Raw genomic sequence first — 21,894 nt, 5'->3', positions numbered from 1 at the left:
GGACTCAAACTCCGGGGCTCAAGCAATCCTCCTGTCCCAGACTCCTGAGTAGCTAGGACTATAGGTGTGTACTACAGAAATGATTGTATGGAGGGAGTTACTGGGGACTGAACCCAGGCACATTCTACATCTGACCTACACATCTACCCTTTTTTTATTTTTATTTTGAAACAGGGTATTGCTAGGTTACTGAGAGTCTCAATATGTGTTGCTGCAGCTGTCCTTAAATCTGTGATCTTTTAGTTTCAGTCTCCCAAGTACTAGGATTATAGGCATGTGCTACCATGCCTGGTAGGAGATGATTCTTTATAAATATTTTTTACACTTAAAATTTATAGATTCTAAGGCCGGAGATGATGGTGCACACTTGTAATCCCTGTGCTTAGGAGGCTGAGACAGGAGGATCACACAGGTTTGAAGCCAGCCTCAGCTACTGAGTGAGGCTCTCAGTAACTTAGTGAGACCCTGTTTCCAAATAAAATATAAAATAGATCTGGGAGTATAGCCTGGAGGTAGAAAGCCCCTGGGTTCCACCCCCAGTACACACACACACACACACACACACACACACACACACACACACATACACACACACACACATATATATATTCTAAGTCTACAGAGGTAAATTTATTAGCAGTTCATTTAAAAAAACTATATTCAAGAAAAAGACATCAGTCTTAAAGGTAGCTACAAAGATTGTCATATTGAACCATATTTGTCCCCTTAGTGTAAAACATTAGACTGGAGGATGGGGTGATGGAATTACATAATTGTGTTGTCAGAAAATTTTAAACAGATATATATGTGAAAAATAAATTTCTTTGCAATGTTAGGGAACAAACCCAGGACATCATGCATGCTAGACAAACACTATTGCTAAGATGTATCCCCAATCTAAAATCAGATCAGAGTATTTAATTTTTCTTATATACATATTTTATTCCTAGAGACTAAGAAAATATAAAAATGATAGAATTTCATTTAAATTTGTAGAGTAGCACTTTTTAAAAGCTTTTTATAGTACTAGGAATTATATCCAGGGTTTTGCACATGCTAAGCATACTCTACCAATGAGCTATACTCCTAGTCCTACTCTATCTTTTTATAATAATAAAATATTTTATAAGTAATTTTTAACTTACCCGTTTGGACCGTAGTTCACTGGTCAAAGAACTAGATTCTTCAGAGGTATTTTTATTCCCTGCTTTAAGAACATCAGGAGAAGGAACTATGAGTTTCATGTAAGTTTCCTTTTTGGCTTGATTTACCAAAGATAAAGGTTTCACATTGGACACCAATCCCGTAGACTGTATTACACTGGTGTGTTTATTCACAGATTCCTCCTTTGCCTGAGAGCTTTGGAAAATAAATGGAAGCTGCTGTGACAAAACCTGAGGCTGCTTCTGCTGGGATTGGAATGATGAGTGAGTCTGAGATTCAGACACAAGAGGTAATGGCTGGTGTACTCTTTTTTCCTGGGCTTTTTCAGTTGCTTTCTGTCCATCTGCTTTTGGGTCTGAAATACCATGTAATAGCACCTGGAAATAAAATACAAAAGACTATTCTAAACATCTCTTAAGAGCATCAAGCAACAAAACTTAGAGAAAAACTTAAATTTATTTATTTGTTTATTTATGGTACTGGGAATTTAAATCACAGGCATTCTACTTTTGCGCTATACCCCCAACCCCTTTTAAAATTTTATCTTTTGTTTTGAAACAGGGTCTAAGTTGGTGAGAGTCTCTGACTAAATTGCAGAAGCTGGTCTTGAACCTGCCATTATCCCGTCTCAGCCTCCCAATTCTGAGATTACAGGTGTGTGCCACCATGCTCACTTGGCTAAAAAATTTATCTTAAAAAGTTTTTCTAATGATTTATGAGAGATACACAGTATAATGCTCACTAAAAATACCAAATGTCCCTTTAAGAACAATGGTCCATCACCTATTAGTGTGAAAAAGTAGGAACTCAAGGTGGTTAACTTTAAAACTATAGACTTTGAAAGCCAAGATAAACCAGTTAATTCCTAAATATAAATAATGCCTGGAAACAAATGATACCTGGTTGTTACTTTTATGTTGTGCTTCACTCTCTGAATCAGAATCGTCATCTTCACTTTCTTCAATACTTTGATCTTCTTCTTCATCTTCTAGATCATCTGAATCACTACTACTAATGCCTTCACTTGAGGTGTCTGATGATGTGCCTGAATCACTATCACTGTTGCTAGAACTTTCCAAAGCTTTTTTCCTTGGTTTCTGGATAAAGATAAGGTATTTGATAAGACTTTAATTTTGAAAAAAAATTCAGGTTTCAGTAAAAAGGTATTATATATATATTACAGTACTGGGGATGGAACTCAGGCGCATTCTACCTCTGAGCTACACCCCCAGCCCTATTTTTTATTCTTTATTTTGAAACAGGGTCTCACTGAATTGCAAAGGGCCTCACTAATTAGCTGAGGCTGTCCGCAAACCATGATCCTCCTGTCTCAGCCTCCCAAATGCTGGGATTACAAGCGTGCGCCACCACGCCCGGCAAATGTATGCTATTTTACTTTTCAAATGATATTTTCACATTAAAAATGTTATTTTAGGAAAAAGCCATATGTTGTAACAAACTGATCAAATTAACTTATCTGACATGAACTCACTAATAAAATGCAAGCTGTCACATGTAGAATATTCAAAATAGCAACATAGTATATGTGTAGACTCATTTGACTGCTATGCTTCCAAATGTATGACATTTAAAAGAGTAATTTGCAAAATCATTACTCCAATTATGATACATATGTTGAAGTTATACACTTAACTTCAATATTTGTACTTAATGCAGATAGTGAGTAGCCAAATATTTATAATGTATCAAACACACCTTTTTAAGTACCTTTCCCATAACTGTGTGCAAGACAGAGTCCTTGGCCTTCATGAAACTTTCATTCTAGTTGTAAAGAAGATCAAATCAGTAGTAAAATACTTGGGCCAGGCATGGTGGTACATGTCAGTATTCCCAGTACTTGGGAGGCTGAGACAGGAGAATGGCAGGTTCACAGACAGCCCCAGTAACTTAGCAAGACCCTCTACAACTTAGTGAGACCCTGTTTCAAAAGCAAAATAGGGCTGGGGTGTAGCTTAGAGGCAGAATACCCCTGAGTTTAATCCCTAGTACCAAACAAACATCAAACAAACAAAAAATGGTGGGACTGCTTTAGTTAGCATCAAATAACTTTACTGTTTATATCTCATATAAAAAGATAAAAAATATAACGGAAGAGAAAGATTTATTTCTGGAAAAAGATAATCCAAAGCTGATAGAAAGGGATACTACGTTACCCAAAAGGGAAGATTTAGAAAACTGACAATAGTAAATAAAAAGTGGAAAAATGATGCGATAAATTATAAGTAACTTGATATATAATAACGGAAAAGTTAAAACTCTACTGATAGGGATTCTGAAAAAGAGAAATGTTGAAATGATGGAGCAAGAAGCCTAAATATAATCTGTAGGGGCTTAGGAACATTTCAATGACATTTGCCAATAGAACAAAATACTAAAAAAAAGTAGTATAAATTATAAAAAGTTTTGTTTTTCACAAATATACAGCCTTTCATGACTACTTGGTTTGGGGAATGAAAGATAGTAATACACTCCTATAAAGAGAAGCCAAATTGAAGCCACAGTTACACATTGCAAATCTCTATTTTTTTTGTTGTTGTTGTTCTTTCTTAAGATTGACTTAAATAAAATGCAAATGAATGAATGAAAGTCACTTCTGCTGTTACTGCTCAAAACTAGCTACCATAATGTCTTCTCCAGCTGGGCTTGGTGGTGCATCCTGAGACAGGAGGATCTTGGTTGGCAGAGAGCCTCAGCTACTTAGGAAGCTGTTTGCAACTCAGTGAGACCTGTTTCAAAATTTAAAAGACTATGAAAATAGGGCTGGAGGGTACAATGCTCCTGGGTTCCATCCCCAGTATTGAAAAAAAAAAAAAAAAAAGAAAAGAAAGCCTTCTCCACAGACACACTCTTCAATAAGTAGACTGATCATTACCATTGTTTCTTGAGAGACCTCTGCCCACTGAGCAAAGCAGAGAGGGGGGTGAGAAACTGAACTGGAGTAATGTGCAAACCACAAAATGAGAAAGACCATAAGGTAAAGATTAGAGGGAAATAATAATAATTTATAATTAGTAATATATACATATATATGTGTGTATATATACACACATACACACACACACACACACACACACACATATATATATATATATATATATATATATATAGAGAGAGAGAGAGAGAGAGAGAGAGAGAAAGAGAGAGAGAGAGCACACCATTTATTTACAGAGAAATAGACCCTTCTTTGCAACCAAAATCTGCTGTGGATTTCTAAGCATATATAATAAGACTATGAAAATCATAAGGAAAATAAACCAAAGTTAGCACTTTTAGTTTAGTAAGGACTAGGAGAAGGAAGAAGTGAGGAAATTACAGTGATTTTGCAGAGAAAAATGATTAAGGTATTTGAGAGCTCAATTAGTGTGTGTGTGCATGCATGCGTGCGTGCGTGTGTGTGTGTTTTACCAGGATTTGAACCCAGGAGCATTCTGCCTCAGAGCCTGACTTTGCTGAATAGGATCTTGCTAAGTTGCAGAGGCTGGTCTCAAACCTGTGATCCTCCTGTCTCAGCCTCCTGGGATTACAGGTGTATGTCAACAAGCCTGGCTGTGTAATTTTATATTTAAACATTGCATAGACTATATAAGATTCTTGGTATGGTTTAGATATGGAATGGCCTCCAGAAAAGTATGTGTGTTGGCAATACAGCAAGGTTCTGAGGCGAAGCAAGGCTGGAGGTGGGGGCAGTGCATGAGTGTCCTTGAGAAGTATACCTATCCCTGGTCATCTTCTTTCTTTCCTCCTCCTCCTCCTCCCCCCCTCTTTTTTCCTCCTCCTCCTCCTCCTCCTCCTCCTCCTCCTCCTCCTCCTCCTCCTCCTCCTCCAGACATTACTAGATTTTAGCATTACTCAAAAGAAGTAGGGTAGTACAAATTTTAAAAGCATGGACATTTAACTTTTAGAAATACATAGAGCAATATGCATAATGATACAATGCATAAAATTTGATCCAAAACATCTTGGAATGAATAAATTAGTTCCTTGGCATTAAAAACTGGGGCCTAAGCTGGGTGTTACATGCTTGTAATACCAGCATTTGGGAGGCTGAGACAAGAGGATCGTAGTTCGTGGACAGCCTCAGCTTCTTAGTGAGGCCCTCTACAACTTAGTGAGACCCTGTTTCAAATTAAGGAATAAAAAAAATATGGCAGGGGGTATAGCTCGGAGGTCGAATTTCCCTGGGCTCCATCCCTAGACTTGCCCAAAACAAAACAAAACAAACAACAAAAAAGCAGGGCGTAGGAGAAGTATATTATTCAAATTCTGAAGTTTTATAAAGTTCAGAACAATGCCATCTACAATCTCTGGCTATCCACAGCGTGCTATTCTTGCCGTGGTGTACCATATTCTAGTGCCTTGATAATAGAGCTGAGACAATGGGTAATCCAAACTTCTGACTCTTTAACTGGGAAAAAAAACAGGCTCTGAAAGTAGTTTTAGTATAAGAAGAGAAAGCTCTAATTATTACATTTGTTCCCAAAATGTTTGCAATCGATGCCAAGTCTTTAATTTAGAATAAGCCAAGACCTCTCACTTAAGAAGAGATTACAAATGAGGGCAGAGCAAATTCACTGATAGGAGTGATCTAATATAAAATGTTAGAACATGTCACTGTCACTGGTTGTATCTCAGCTTAGATAAATAAAACCTACTCTTAATGGTGACCTACATTTTATGAAACTGAGATATCAGCTGGGTGTAGTGGCACATGCTTGTAATCCTAGTACTTGGGAGGCTGAGACAGGAGGATCCAGGTTCGCGACCAACCTCAGCTACTTAGTGAGGCCCTCCGCAGCTTAGTGAGACCCTGTTTCAAAATAAAGAATAAAATCGGGCTGGGGATGTAGCTCAGAGGTAATATGCCCCTGGGTTCAATCTTTAGTACCCCAAAAAGAAAAAAGAAAGAAAGAAAAAATTGAGATATCAGTACCATATCATGGCATGATGTGGAAAGGAGAATCCAAAAGCTTGGAGTAATCAATGTTAGGGTGAATGTACCATGTGTGATCCACAAACCCACCACACACCTGGTACCAGTTTCTAGAATAGACAAGATCTAGCAAGAAGGCAGAAACCATACTAGCAATCCGAACAAAAAATGTAAACATAAAAAAATATTCACTACTAACAAAAGATTAAATGCTCAGAGAGATGGAGAAGCCATTAAATAATATAGAAATGGTAGATGTTGAGAAAAGCCGCTTTCTTTAGGACTGAAATGGAGTATTGAAGTAACAATAGCCTTGGAAAAGGGCCTTTCCTCCAACCTCCATTCATTCAAGGCTGAGTTTCAGACTTTGTTGGAGAGAATGTGGCTAATGCCCACTGGATGGCAGAGATATTCAATAAGATGTCACAGGTCAGACCTAGCCCACAGGAAACATTGCCTATGATGGTGCCAGAAAACATTTGGCTGAGAACCTGCCAGCTGGAAAGCCATTCACTAGTTACCCAGCAAATCTTGCTTATAAGCTGCTTGCTGAGGTGCCATGAACCTCACTAGATGGCTGCACCACTGAACCTCCTGACCACCACTAGCAGAGACGCCATCAGCCGGCAAAGAAGCCACTCGCTGGCAGTCACGGTATAAAAGAAAGACGAAAACACAAACAGGAGGAGAAATCCCTTCCTCTTCTAGGACCCTGTATTAACAAGGCTAACTTCTTACTAACTGGTAAAGCTGAAGAGGGTAAATTTCAAGCTCAGAGACAATAAATCAATAACTTGCCTAGTTGGAAATATAGATGAAATAAAACTGGTCATTATCAATAACTACTGAATATACATGATGGGTACACAAGATTATTCTGTCTACTTTGAATATCAAATATTCCATATTAAATTTTTTCTTATTTGTTGCTTTGTTTTGTGAAGCACAGGTTTTAGAGACAACCTGCTTGGCCTCACATCTTGGTTAGCCACTTATTGGCTAGGAAAGACTGAACTAGACATAATATGCAGAACAATTAGAGGAAAGCTAGCATATAATATGTTCTCAATAAGTTCTAATTATTGGGGCTCAATGGTGGATCACATGCTTAGCATGCAAAGTGCCCTGGGTTCAACATCTAGCACCCCAAAATAATTTTCCCATTATTACTATTTACATTATTTAGACGAATGCTGGAGATTTGATTTTAATTTTTCAAGATATAAAATATTAGTATTATACTATAAAACACATCTGCAAAAATAAGAGTAATACATAGAAATTAACCCATAGATTTTGGTGGCCTGACCTTTAAAATGTTTATATTACAAAGAAATCTGTATTTTCCTTCAAAGAATAACTTACCTTATCTTTGATTTTGTCAGCTCTAGCATCCAGAGGCTGGTTTTTGCTTTGTTCCTGATTACATTTTCGATTTCCTCCACCTGAGCTTATACTTTTAGTCTGTCCCATAGAACTTGAAGCAGTAGTGGATAATACAGACGTATTGACACCAATTACAGAGGATGTACTGTTTCCATTAATTGACCCATTTACACCTTGAAAATAAAAATGAACATGTTTTTAAAATGGAATATGATTCAGTCGCAAAAAGGAATAAAATAACAATATTTCTACAGAGGGAATAAATTAAAAGCTTTATCAGTGAAAGAAGCCAGGCAGAAAAGGTCACCTATCACATATTTTCATCTATATAAAATATTCACAAATAGATTTATCTCTAAAGATTTAATACCACAGACCTGTTCACTGTAAAATGGCTGATATTATATGAATCTCATTTCAATTAAGAACATTTACACAGATAATTAAATGTAAATATTTCCCATTTATAGCAAGTTCCCCCAAACAGTTATTCAAGTTAAAAAATAACAATAAGCCATCTAAAATGCTATTCTAACTTTAAAATAATATTCTAACAATAGTAACCAGAAATATTAATGATCATATGAAAGAAAAACAAAGTACTGGAATATTAGTTCTAACAAAGTTAATGCTTAACAACAGAAGTAACCAACTATATTGGGTTGCATGCAGGGAGGTAATGAGAGAAGGGGAAAAAAGCAATGGAATTGGGTTTATATTCTGACTAAAATACACCAAGATGTAAGCAGTATTTTCTTGAACAATTATTTAACATTGGCTGCAAAATAAGGATACTTCAAATCTCAAAGAATTATTGTAAGGATTAAGCAAGATGATGTAAAAGCACCTAGGGCAATGCTATAAAAATGTTATTAAACCTGAACTCTACAGAAAATCAGTCTTGGAATGGGAGATTTATAGTACTTCATTACAGGTACCTTTTTCTGGTCCATTTCGATTACTTTTTCCTGAATTCCTTGAGTGAAATGAAGAAGAATCATGATTCTGGGCTGGAGGAGCAAAGAGGGGTGGAATTCCCAATAATGGTGGAAAGAAGGGTGCCCCTGTACGAGTATGAACATCTGCCGTTCGCCACCATTCTGCACCTCAAAACCAAACAAACCAAACAAACATAAATATTTTAATTAATTTTCAAGGTTATATCATAACTTCTTTCTATATTTTATTTCTGAAAAAAATAAGTTTCTCCTTGGAATAGAACTGTTCAATATACATAGTTCTGATCATCTTTATAACTAAGCAGATAATCTGAACTTGTAGACTCAGCACTCTTCCCCTTATGCCAGTATTTAAGTATCTTTATTTAGTACTTTTCTAGATTCAAGATAAAAATAAGGGTATTTCACAGGTTAAAAATAAAATTGAAGCTGGGCATGGTAGCGCATGCTTATAATCCCCGCACCTGGGAGGCTGAGACAGGAGGATTGCACAGGTTTGAAGCCAGCCTCAGCTACTTAGTGAAACTCTCAGCAACTTAATGAGACCCTAATTCCAAATAAAGTATAAAATAGGTCTGGGAGTATAGCCCTGAGGTAGAAAAGCCCCTGGGTTCCACCCCCAGTACTTCAATAAATAAATACATAAATAAATACATAAATAATTGGAAACTTGAAACATAAAAGTATTTGAGTCTTTGATAATTTATATTTTTCTAAGTTAATAAATACATTTGTCTATATTAATTTATTTAAAACTAAAATTGAAGCTAGGTGTGGTGGCGCACGCTTGTAATCCCAGTACTTGGGAGGCTGAGGTAGGAAGATCCATTTTTGCAATCAGCCTCAGCTACTTGGTGAGGCCCTCCACTCCTGTTTCACAAAAAGAAAAAAGAAAAAAAAAGAAAGAATAAAAAATCGGTCTGGGGGTGTAACTCAGAGGTAGAATGGCCCTGGGTTCAATCCCCAGCACTACAAAACAAACAAACAAACAAACAAACAAACAAGAATTGAAGCTTACATTTACAATGTATATTAGAAATTTCCTCAAATTATATAAAATATAATTATGGTCCTGATAAATCAGGTGACCCAAATAATTCTATCAGACTAATATAATTCAGTATACTTCAAATGTATTTATGTATTAAAACATTCTATAGTCAAATGCATAAATATATCAAAATCAACAAGCCTTTTTGGTCTAGTAAGTTTCAAAGAAGATTTTAAAAACAAATACTTTCACAATAAAATACAGAAGATATTAAGATTCTCCCCTTAACATTAATAAAGGAATCTTAAAATTTGTTTATACACCTGCTTATAAATTATAGATGCCAATGATTGTTTTCTCAAAAAAACTAAATGTTATGAAATCATGGAATGAATGCAATTTAGATATTCAAACAGTAGTTCTTAGTTAAAAGTTTTAGAAAAGAAAGAAAGCCAATTTTTATAGAAGAAATTTTTCAAGGAAGAAAAAGATTAAATAACACTTAAAAATTATCCAAAGGCGAGTCTTGGATTATCCCATAGAAAATATGGGAATGATCTCCACCTGGCTAATCCACTAGATTAATAAATCAGTTATTATCTTTCAGGGCAATCTTCCAAAAGATATGGTATGTTTTTCTTTGTTACAATCACAAGAAAAATTAGAGAAAAAAACTACTACAATATAGTAAAGGTGGAACTCAAAATTGTCAGAGTATTGTATTATATGAGCTTTAAAGTTTCTCTAGAAATATTCTACTGTGATTTGGGTATAGAATGTCCCCTGGAAGAGCTTATATATTGGTAAAAATGCTCAGAGGTGATATAATTGAATCATGAGGATTCTAATATCATGAAAAACACATCATGGACAAATCCATTGTTGAGCTAATTTATTGAGTGGTAACACATGCAGGTAAGGAAGGTAAGTAACCAGGTTGTGGCCTTGAGATTATACATGTCCCTCACTCCATGCCCTTGGTCTCTCTCTCTGTTTCCCACTGATATACCCTGAGCTCCACAGATGTGGCCCAGCCTAACATGGACTAAAACCTCCATAACTGTGAGCAAATAAATGTTTCTTCTTTTAAGTTATACTTGTCAGGTAGTTTGGGTCACAAATGTGAGAATGTTTAATGAATATTAAAAATATAAGGTAAAGCCTAGCAATAGTGGCTCACACCTGTAATCCCAGCACTTGGGAGGCTAAGAAAAGAGGATCTCAAGTTCGAGTTAGGTCTCAGCAATTTAGCAAGATTCTCAGCAACTTGGTGAGACCCTATTTTAAAATAAAAACTAAAATAGAGCCGGGGGGTCTAGCTCAGAAGTAGAACATCTCTTGGATCCATCTTTAATACCAGAAAACAACAAAAACAACAACAACAACAACAACAGCAATCTACCCAAATTAAAGTAATATGCACCTTCACTATTTAATGGGGAAACAGGTTTAAAAAGAGGGCGAGATACATTCATGGTAGATGGCATTCTCAGATCTCTAAAAAACAGCATAAGCAGAAAACTTTAATTGCTATTCTGCAGTGCAGAAAAGTATTGCTAGTGAAATGGCACATGTGTATACTCAACCATGCTTGAATGACAGGAACTGAGCCAAGAATAACTATACAAAAAAATTAACCATTCATCCACTGTTTGGATGAAACAAGTGCATTTAGATAAGAAGATAAGGTATGTATTTGGGGTTTGTATCAACAGAATCAATTCTGATTGTTATTTGTAGGTTTGAAAACTAGATTTTACCTAACTGATAAAAAGGGACTAAGGTATTCCAAAGATATTCAATATCATTTAGCACAGTCTGTAATTAAAGACTTAAAGTTGAATATATAGATTTTTATAATTAATCCACATTGGTAAGGTTATTAAAGTACAATAAGATTCAAATATTTTAGATATACTCAAACTCAGAAAAAACATCAGAATCTACTTCATAATGTCAGTGGTAAATAAGTAGACAGTACAGACTAGATACAAAAAAGGAAACTGTGTGTTATAAATAAGCTGGCACCACAGAGGAAAATGCAAAACAAATAAACAGGAGCAATTAAATAAAAAGATGAAAATGGTAGAACTTCTGAATATAAACTTTACAAGGGTCTGATATTATTTCATAGAAACTAATATGATTTTCTTAAGCGATGAGCTTAATCATCTTCCAAATTTAGGAAAATAAAAACCAAATTTAGTCATTCACAAACTGGTTTGTTGGCAAAATGAAGAATATAAAATAAGAATTATATAAATCAGTACACGATCAATATCATAGCCTAATTAAAAAGGTAATAGCATAAAAGCAATAGTAATCATTTTAAATAAAAAATTATAATATTTCAGAAGATGTAGTGGATCTCAATTTGAAACTATTTAACAGTATTTTATGTTGTTCATACTTAAAAGAGCCAATAGTTAGAAAAATTTGTGGTATTGTAACATTAAAACATAATGACCAAATATTTTAAGTGTTTTTATTATACTAGGATCCATTAAATAATTTTGTGTTTGTAGATTTAATCTAAAGTAAAAATAGAAGTACATAATTTTTATTTGCTTACTTATTTTTTGATACTGAGGATTTAACCCAGGGGTGTTCTGCCTCTGAGTTATATACATCTTCAGCCTTAATTTTATTTATTTATTTTTTTTGAAACAAGGTCTTACAAAGTTGCAAAGACAGGCCTGGAACCTGTGAGCCTTCTGTCTCAGCCTCACACATACTGGAATTAAAGGCATGTGCCACCACACCTGGCTTGGCAGTGCATAAATTTTAAAACAAATTATTCTTCATTTAAAATTCCTAGTAATGTCTTCCTTCCATTTGTTTATGGAATGATTTAAAAAATTTCACAATTTGGTTACCCTTCAGGTGAAAGCCAGTTATAGAAATTATTTATTTTGTTAATGTACCAAATTATAACCTATATAAAATGAGTCTTCTCCAACCAAGAGTCATCTCTACTTCTTCGGTAATGAAATATCAAATTGCCAGACTGAGACTGAGAGTTCAGACAACTTGTTCAAGACCATAAGACTACCAAGAAGCAAAGCCAGATTTAAATTCAGGTCTACTTTTTTCTTAGATTAAGCTCTAATGTTTTATACCATTTTACATACATCAAAACATGCATCCTTTAATAAAATTTATAGTAAAATGAATAAATGGAAAATATGTTCAAGTTTTTATTTTAACATAAGAGAAATTTAAAGCATGTTTGTCTAAATTAAGCATTAGTGTCTTAATAAACATCAGTCCATTTGCTTTGTACCTGATATAACTATAATTATTTTGATCAAATATAAAAATTAGAAACTTAAGAGTTAAGCTTATTTTGCTTACAAATCAAAGAACCTAAAATAAAATTGTAGAAGTATTCATTGTAGGAACTGGACTTTAGTTTCATACTACATGTTAAATACTTTTTAAATAAAACAGAAATTCAATCAACACTTAACAATATATACATTTTTCTGTATGATATCTTTCAATAAAATGCATCAGAAAACTTGTCTTCATCATTAGGTTCTGTGGCAAATGCCTATTTATCCAGTCAAACGTCCCAATACTTAACTCCTATGCCACCCACCACCACAGTTTCTTTTTTCTTCCTTCCTTCCTTTCTTTCCATCTCTCTTTTTTTGTATGAGATAAGACTGAGCCAATCTTGCACAAGAGTCTTAATATACCAGGCATTAAATTTTTGAGTCTTCTTGCACAAGAGTCTTAATATACCAGGCATTAAATTTATGTTTAACAAATTTTTAAGCAAATTACTGCTTGAACATTTTCAAGCTTTCCTCCTTTCCGTGAACACTGTTTGTAACAGATGTTTACCTGGAAAAGATGCTAGTTGGGGATGTGCGGCTAAGGCTGTGGGAGTACCAAGTGTCCCCAAACCACCAAATTCTGAATGCCCTGAGCTGGCTGAATGTAGACCAAAGCCTGGGTGGCTGACCATTGGGAAGGCACTGGACACTGTGGACAGGTTAAACGGTTGATCCCCAGCTGCTCTGAATAAATGTCCTGGGAGGGAAAAAAACACACTTAAAGTTGCACTATAATGACAGATGAGATTCATCTCATTTCAGCATTCATAGTTAAAATTTACAAGAATTTATCTATTACATTTTTTATTTTACATTTTGTTCTGTATTTCTACTCTTCAAGCCTCACAGCATGAGATATTCCTAGAAACATAAAAATACTCTATAAAAGTAAAAATGGGTGTTATAACCTTATTTACTTTGAATTTGAGATTTGAAAACCAATATTTAAGTAAATAATTTGTATTCATTAAAATTGTGTGACCTGAGGAAATGAAGCTAACTGTTAATACACATACATTAATATGATATCAAATTTTTTGCTCATAAAAAGAAGAATAAAAGCATTCTACTAATCTAGGGTTAAAAAACCAATGAAGTAGGCCCCAAATCTGTTACCAAGTCATCAACTTATCATATACTTTAGGCAAAGAGATTCCAGTTTCCATGTGTCGGAATTGAAGCTCTGTTCTCTATTTAGTAACTTTTGTGGGAGAAAAGTATCTTGATACCAAAAAGAAAGTCCATTCTAGCCTAATGAAACCTTGTACAGGCTTGTGCACAGGAATTAATGAATAAACTTATTAAGGTATTTCTAAATGTATTTGCAGATGGTTAGCAATATAAGAATCATTTTAAGCTTCCATTTTTGTGCTTTTATTTGTGCATCATAGTCTCACATCATTATGTAAATCATGTTGACAATAACATACCTGCACTCTCTGGTAGTAATATAATAATCAACTCAAATGACTATGATTTTTCAATATCAACTTTTATTCTAAAGAAAATCTAGTACTAAGTGTCATAGTACCAAGCTAGAATATAATAAAAAACACAACTTTTTTTGTGTACTTTAGAGGAATTTGGCAGAAAATCTTTTAACACTAAAAATTTTTTAAAACACATTTAAAATCTTTTAAAACACATTTGCTTCCAGAGTATAATTAAGATTCCCTGGATTCCTACTATGAAAACAGAATATAAAACCCATACTCCAGGATATCTTAAGAATTTACTCTTTGAACCTTCCTAAACTGAGTCAAGAAGATATAGAAAATTGAAGTCAACCAATAGCAATCAAAGAGATTGAAACAGCAATAAAGAGCTTACCATAAAAGAAAAACCCAGGACCAGATGGTTTCTCAAGTGAATTTTATAAAACCTTTATAGAAGAGCTAATCCTGATACTCCTCAATCTATTTTGGAAAATAGAAATAAATGAGACTCTCCCAAATACATTCTATAAAGCCAACATCACATTAATACCAAAACCAAATAAAGACAGTTCAAGGAAGGAAAACTACAGGTCTATATCTTTGATGAACTTGGATGCAAAACTGCTAACCAAAAATACTAGCAACGCGCATTAAAAACCACATTAAGAAAATCATGCACCATGACCAGGGAGGGTTCATCCCATGGATGCAAGGCTGGTTCAACATATGAAAATCAATCCATGTAATTCATCACATAAACAGAATCAAAAGCCGGTGTGATGATGCATGCTTGTAATCCCAGAATTCTGGAGGCTGAGACTGGAGGATCAAGGTTCGGGGACAGCCTCAGATACTTAGTGAGGCCCTCCACAACTCAGTGAAACCCTGTTTTAAAACAAAGAATAAAAAATAGGGAAAGGGGTGTAGCTTGGAGGTAGAATACCCCTGGGTTCCATCCCCAATTCTATAAACAAACAAACAAACAAACAAACAAAAATACAGAACCAAAGACAAAAATCACATGATCATTTCAATAGATTCTAAAAATAAGCATTTGATAAAATCCAACATCCAACATCTATTTAGGATAAAGCAATGCAGAGAATCACAATAGAAGGAACATACCTCAACATCATAAAGACAATCTACAATAAGCCCACAGCCAACATCATTTTAAATGGGGAAACACTTAGAGAATTCCCCCTAAAAACAGGAACAACATAAGGATGTCCATTATCACCACTTCTCTTCAATATAGTATTTGAGACTCTAGCCAGAGCAATAAGGCAAGAAAAGGAAATTAAAGCAGTACAAATAAGAAAAGAAGTACTCAAATTTTCACTATTTGTAGATGACATGATACTATACATGGAAGACCCAACAAACGCAACCAAAAGGCTTCTAGAACTGATCAACAAATTCAGCAAAGTGTCTGGATACAAAATCAATCTTAAATAATCAGAAGCTTTTCTGTACAACAACCATGAATGCACTGAAAAAGAAATTCAGAAAACACTTCCACTCAGGATTTCCCACAAAAAGAGAAAATACTTAGTAATAAAACTTAACCAAGTAGGTAAAAAAAACCTCTACAAAGAAAATTATAAAACATTGAAAAAAGAAACCGAAGAAGATCTTAGAAGATGGAAAGATTGTCCATGTTCATGGATAGGCAGAATAAATATCATCAAAATGGCCATACTTCCAAAAGTGATCTACAGATTCAACCCAATACACATTAAATTACCAAGATCATTCCTCACAGACGTTGAAAAATCAGTCTTTAAATTCATTTAGAACAACAACAAAAAACAGAATATCCAAAGTAGTTCTCAGCAACAAAAATTATGCAGGAGGAATCATAGTACCTGACTTTAAACTATACTACAAAGCCATAGTAATAAAAACAGCATGGTACTTGCACAAAAACAGATACATAGACCAATGGAGCAGAACAGAAGACTCAGAAACAAATCCACACACTTATAGTCAATTGATTTTTTACAAAGGGGCCAAAAATATACACTGAAAAAAAAAGATAGCCTGTTCAACAAATGTTGTTGGCTAAACTGGTAAACAATATGCAGAAAAATAGAAATAAATCCCACTTTCTCATCCTGCACAAGAATCAATTCAAGATGGATCAAAGATTTGGAAATTAGACCAGAGACCTTGAAGCTCCTTGAAGAGGGCATAGGTCCAACACTGCAACACATAGGCACAGATAAAAACTTTCTCAACAAGACCCCAAAGGCACAACAAACTAAAAGGCAAATCAATTCATGGGATTAAATGAAACTGAAGAGTTTCTGTACAGCAAAGGAAACTGTCAAGAATCTCAACCGAGAGCCAAGAGAATGGGAGAAGATTTTTGCCACCTACTCCTTCTACAGAGGACTAATATCTAGAATATACAGAGAACTCAAGAAACTCAGCACCAAGAAAACAAATAACCCAATAAAAAAAATGGGAAAGTGAATTAAATAGACACTTCACGAAAAAAGAAATTCATTGGCAATGGAGAGATGCAAATCAAAACACCTTGAAATTTCACTTAACGCTAACTAGAATGTCATTCATTCAAAATACAAACAACAAATAATGCTGGCAAGAATGTGAAGTGGGAACTCTAAAACATTTTTGGTGGGATTGCAAATTAGTGCAACCACTTTGGAAAACAGTATGGAGGATCCTTAGAAGAATGGGAATGAATCTGATCTAGCAGTACTACTTTTGGGTATCTACCCAAAAGAAAGGAAATCAAACTACCAAACTAATGCATGAATGCCTATGTTCATACCTGCACAATTCACCATAGCCAAACTATTGAACCAGCCAAGATATCCATCAACAGATGAATGGATTACACAACTGTGGGATATGTACACAATGGAATTTTACTCAGCCATAAAGAAAAACACACTTATAGGGAAATGGATGGAACTGGAGGACATTATTCTAAGTGAGATCAGTCAATCACAAAAAAGAAGAAATCGGATGCTTTCCCTAATATGCAAAAGCTAGGGAGAAATGGGTAATAGGAGGAACTCTAGATGAAGAAGGAGATCCTATAAAGGAGCAAAACATACCAAAGGCATCACTAAGCCAGTCATAGGAAGGAGGGATGGGAAGGGAATGGGGTGGGTATTGGGTAAGGGCTAATTGGGTGATGTGCGCATGTATGTCTCCACAAGTCTTTTATTCCGTTAAGATGTATGACTACAATGCACCAATAAAAAAATTTTTTTAAAGACAAATAATTAGTACTTTCTGCACAATATCTGAACTGTAACAAATAATTACACAGTTGCCCTTTATGCCTGGCAATATTGTGAACAGCCAGGAATATTGTGGTTAAAGTCAAAAGCTGATTATTATACCATTACTTCTAAATAACCTTTACTTGAAACTACTTGTAACAATGGATTCTGAAGAGAATTCAATTTTAAAAATGATTGTGATATTCTGAAATTAAGATTTTATTTATCATGTGTCATGTTAGTGGTTATTGGTACTATCCTCTTATGAATGAACTGATAACATCATAATCAAGGATTTAAAATTTAGTAAATCCTGTTGCAGAAATTCCATTTTGGAGCTTCTTCTATAAATAACTCTTCAGGGAACCATTGTGAATATTAAAATTCAAAACAGAGCTTAAATAAAGTGCTATCATGTTCTATGTTAAAATCAGCACAAATTATAACTCATTAATATATAATTAATATATTAATACATTAATATATAAGTACATTAATATATTTATTTTGTAAATAAATATAAGCTGGGTGTGGTGGCGCATGCTTGTAATCCCAGCATTCCAGAGGCTGAGACAGGAGGATCACAGTTTGTGAACCGCCTCAGCTACTTCATGAGGCCCTTTGCAACACAGTGAGATGCTGTTTGAAAAAAAAAATAAAGAATAAAAATAGGGCTGGGGGTATAGCTCAGAGGTAGAACTCCTGGGTTCCATCCCTAGTGCCGCAATATTAGGGAATTTCCCTCTTCCCCCTCCCATTCCTCTCAGTTGGGTCGCATCATTTGCTTATTTATAGTTTCTCTTTCTTCATCTAGAGTTCCTTCTATGACCCATTTTCTCCCTAGCTTCCACATAATAGGAAGAACATCCGATTTCTTATTTTTTGTGACTGACTAATCTCACCTAGAATAATGTTCTCCAGTTCTATCCATTTATCTGTAAATGATGTATCTTGTTCTTCTTTATGATTGAGTTAAAATTCCATTGTGTGCCGGGTGTGGTGGTGCACACTTGTAATCCCTGCACTTGGGAGGCTGAGACAGGAGGGTCACACAGGTTCGAAGCCAGCCTCAGCTACTTAGTGAGGGTCTCAGTAACTTAGTGAGACCCTGTTTCCAAATAAAATATATAATAGGTCTGGGAGTATAGCCCTGGGTTCCACCCCCAGTACCTCCTACACACACAATCCATTGTGTACATATCCCAACAGAGGCATTCTACCTCCAAGCTACACCCCAATCCAATCTTGTTTCTTATTTGGAAATGGGATCTCACTAAATTGCTGAGAGCCTCGCTAAGTTGCAGGGGCTGGCTTTGAACCTGTGATTCTCCTGTCTCATCCTCCCAAGTACTGAGATTACAAGCATATGCCACCATGCTTGGCTCTGTCTTTATTTAAAGTGACAAGAACACTTTCTAGCTCCCTTTGCATGTATCATCAATCCCTAGATTTAATTTTTTAAATTATCACTTGGCCCTTCATTCTTCTTTGATTCCACTTTGCTCAATGCTAGATGTGATCACATAAAAGGTTACCACTTCCAAGATCTTAAACTCTTTAAGCATCACTGTTTAACCACAATTTTCACTTTATTTTTCCTCTCCACTCTTCTCCAAACCTCTCCAATCCTCTTCTCTCTTCTTTTTTCCTGCAGTGGGGATTGAACCAAAGGGTTCTCCACTGCTGAACTGCATCCTTAGCCCTTTTTATTTTTTATTTTGAGACAGAGCCTTGCTAAGTTGCCCAAACTAACTTTAATCTTGTGATCGCCCTGCCTTAGCCTCCGGAGGCACTAAGGTTGCAAGCACATACCATATGCCTGGTCAATTTCCACATTCCTATTTTATTTCTCCCCATGACTTCTGGTCTCTCTTAAGGTCACCACATGATACTACATACAGTCCCTCTCAATCCCATCAACATCTCACTTGTGTCAGAAGAAAAAAATAGCCAGGCATGGTGGCGCACACTTGTAATCCCCGTGCTTGGGAGGCAGAGACAGGAGGACTGCGCAGGTTCGAAAGCCATCCTCTCTGGCTTAAGAGACTCTGTTTCCAAATTTAAAAAATATATAAAAAATAGGTCTGGGAGTGTAGCCCAGAGGTAGAAGGGTTTCCAGGAACCCCAGTACCACCAAAAATAAATAAATAAATAAATAAAATATAAGGCTAAAATAACCAGGAGTCATTCTTTAAACAATTACAAATATAACATCTTTTCAATCCCTCACAAGACCACACACACACACACACACACACACACACACACACATACACACACCATCTACCTCACTTTTCCCTGCTCTAGTTGAAAAATCATTCATGTTAATGAAGGCTCTTGGGTAGTTAGAAACTAACTTGATGTCTATGCTGTGCCTTAATCTTTTTAAACAGTAGGTATGGCTTAAGGTTTGTTTTGTTCTTGCTGCTGAGAAATGAACCCAGGAGCATTCTATCTCCAAGCTATACTTCCGATCTTTTAAAGTTATTTATTTCAAAGTAGGGTCTCAGCATGTTGCTGAGGGTCTAACTTGCTGAGGCTAGCCTTGAACTTGTGATTCTCTTGTCTCAGGCTCCCAGGTACTAGTATTAAAGGAGTGTACTGCCCTTTCTGGAAGGGATGTTGTTTTGATTATATCTTTGATTCCATTGCCAGAACAATGAAGGTAGCCTTCAACTAACCTAAAATTTAAAGCTCCTGTTCACAAGGGAATTTTGATCATAGACTGGTGATGGCTTAGAAATCCTATAATCTTTTTTAAAAGTATATAAACATATTAATTTTAAAAGGCTATCTAATTATATGAAAGAAATGAAAGCAGATCAAATAGGCTCTATTAACTTTATGGCCATAAAACAAAATTATTTGAAAATTAGAATGTTCCACTTTGGGGAAAGTATATTTTTTTCTACACTAAAATAACTAATGCAGTAGATGCTCACAAATAAAGCCCATCTTGATAAAAAAAAATTAAGTTTTCTTCAGATAAAGTATTTGTAAACTGAGAAATTATATTGTAAAATGATAATACTTCTAGAAGACCACAATTATTTATTTTGTTAATATTAGCATTCAGTTCTTTTACAAATGCAAAATTTATTTTAGTTTATTTTTAATAGAAACATAATAATATGCACGTTTTGCATAATGAAATTTAATATACATTGGCAATGCCAAGGGTCTCAAATTATACATATACAAGTGATTAAAAGCAGTACACAAGAGTGGGCATGCTGGTGCATGCTTGTAATCCCAGTACTTGAGAGGCTGAGACAAGAGGATCACAGGTTCGTGGCCAGCCTCAGCTACTTAGTGAGGCCTTCCACAATTTAGTGCGACCCTGTTTCAAAATAAAGAATAAAATAGGGCTGACTGTGTAGCTTGGAGGTAGAATGCACCTGGGTTCAATCCCTATTACCATAAACAAATAAACAATCAAAAAAGCAGTACACAAAGTGCCATTATGTCAGTAACAAGGCAAGGTAATTATATGCCTTAATAATAATGAAAAATGTAATAAAGTTTCCCCCTCAGAATAAAATAGTATAAATATTGAACTAACAAAATAGTATAAATATTGAACTAATGCTTTAAACCTAAACTACCATGGAACAAAATTTCCTATCACTAAGGAAAAATAAAACACATTAAAACAAAATAATTGTAAGGAAAAGTACACTAAAGAATTTAATCTTTTTTAAAAATCAAGCATCTTATTATAACTTCACATGTTGCACTTTTGTTTTTAAAAATGTCTTTAGCTGGGCGTGGTGGCGCACGCTTGTAATCCCCGCGCTTGGGAGGCAGAGACAGGAGGATCGCGCAGGTTCAAAGCCAGCCGCGCGCACTGGCTTAGGAGACCCTGTTTCCAAATAAAAATGTAAAAATAGGTCTGGGAGTGTAGCGCGGAGATAGAAGGGCTTCCAGGAACCCCAGTACCACACACACAAAAAAAATGTCTTTAATCTTTCAATACTATGCAAACTTGTTACAACACATGTCTTCAAATATTTTTAAGTTCTTTAAAATTGTAAGCATATTTTACAGCACTGTAAAACCAGTTTGTAGTATACAATCTGCAAGGTATAGCTTAAACATCAACAATGGTAGTGTACTAAGCCAGGTGTGGTGCCACATGCTGGTCATCCCAGTATTTGGGAAGCTGAGACAAGAGGATCACAGATTCCAGGCAAGCCTCAGCAGTTTAGTGAGACACTATTTCAAGATAAAAAGTAAAATAGGGCTAGAGGTATATCTCATAGTTAGAGCTCCAGGAACCCTGCCCTCACGAGATTATATATATATATCTGTAGTAGTGCATTCAAGTAAAGATCTTATGAATATATTCAAATAAAGATCTTATAAGTACTTCAATAATACCAGTAATAACAGCATGTAACAAAGTG

General features: G+C 35.2%; 1 protein-coding gene across 4 annotated transcripts in view; it reads right to left on the bottom strand.

The window, feature by feature from the left end:
- The window catches only part of BAZ2B (bromodomain adjacent to zinc finger domain 2B), a gene marked incomplete at both ends in the record, with an annotated part of 142,422 nt that overhangs the window by 94,565 nt on the left and 25,963 nt on the right, over positions 1–21,894 (bottom strand). For 2 of the 4 annotated variants that reach the window (XM_080719844.1, XM_080719846.1), the window contains 5 exons: positions 1,146–1,541; positions 2,064–2,261; positions 7,481–7,674; positions 8,440–8,607; positions 13,301–13,489. In XM_080719844.1, the coding sequence (XP_080575970.1) occupies positions 1,146–1,541; positions 2,064–2,261; positions 7,481–7,674; positions 8,440–8,607; positions 13,301–13,489 (1,145 nt within the window). The remainder of the gene's footprint in view (positions 1–1,145; positions 1,542–2,063; positions 2,262–7,480; positions 7,675–8,439; positions 8,608–13,300; positions 13,490–21,894) is intronic. The other 2 variants (XM_080719847.1, XM_080719845.1) reach the window with 2 other exon arrangements.

This window comes from Muscardinus avellanarius, assembly GCF_963383645.1.
Source record: "Muscardinus avellanarius genome assembly, chromosome: 2".
NCBI lineage: Eukaryota > Metazoa > Chordata > Mammalia > Rodentia > Gliridae > Muscardinus > Muscardinus avellanarius.
This window is presented reverse-complemented; position numbering and strand designations above follow the sequence as displayed.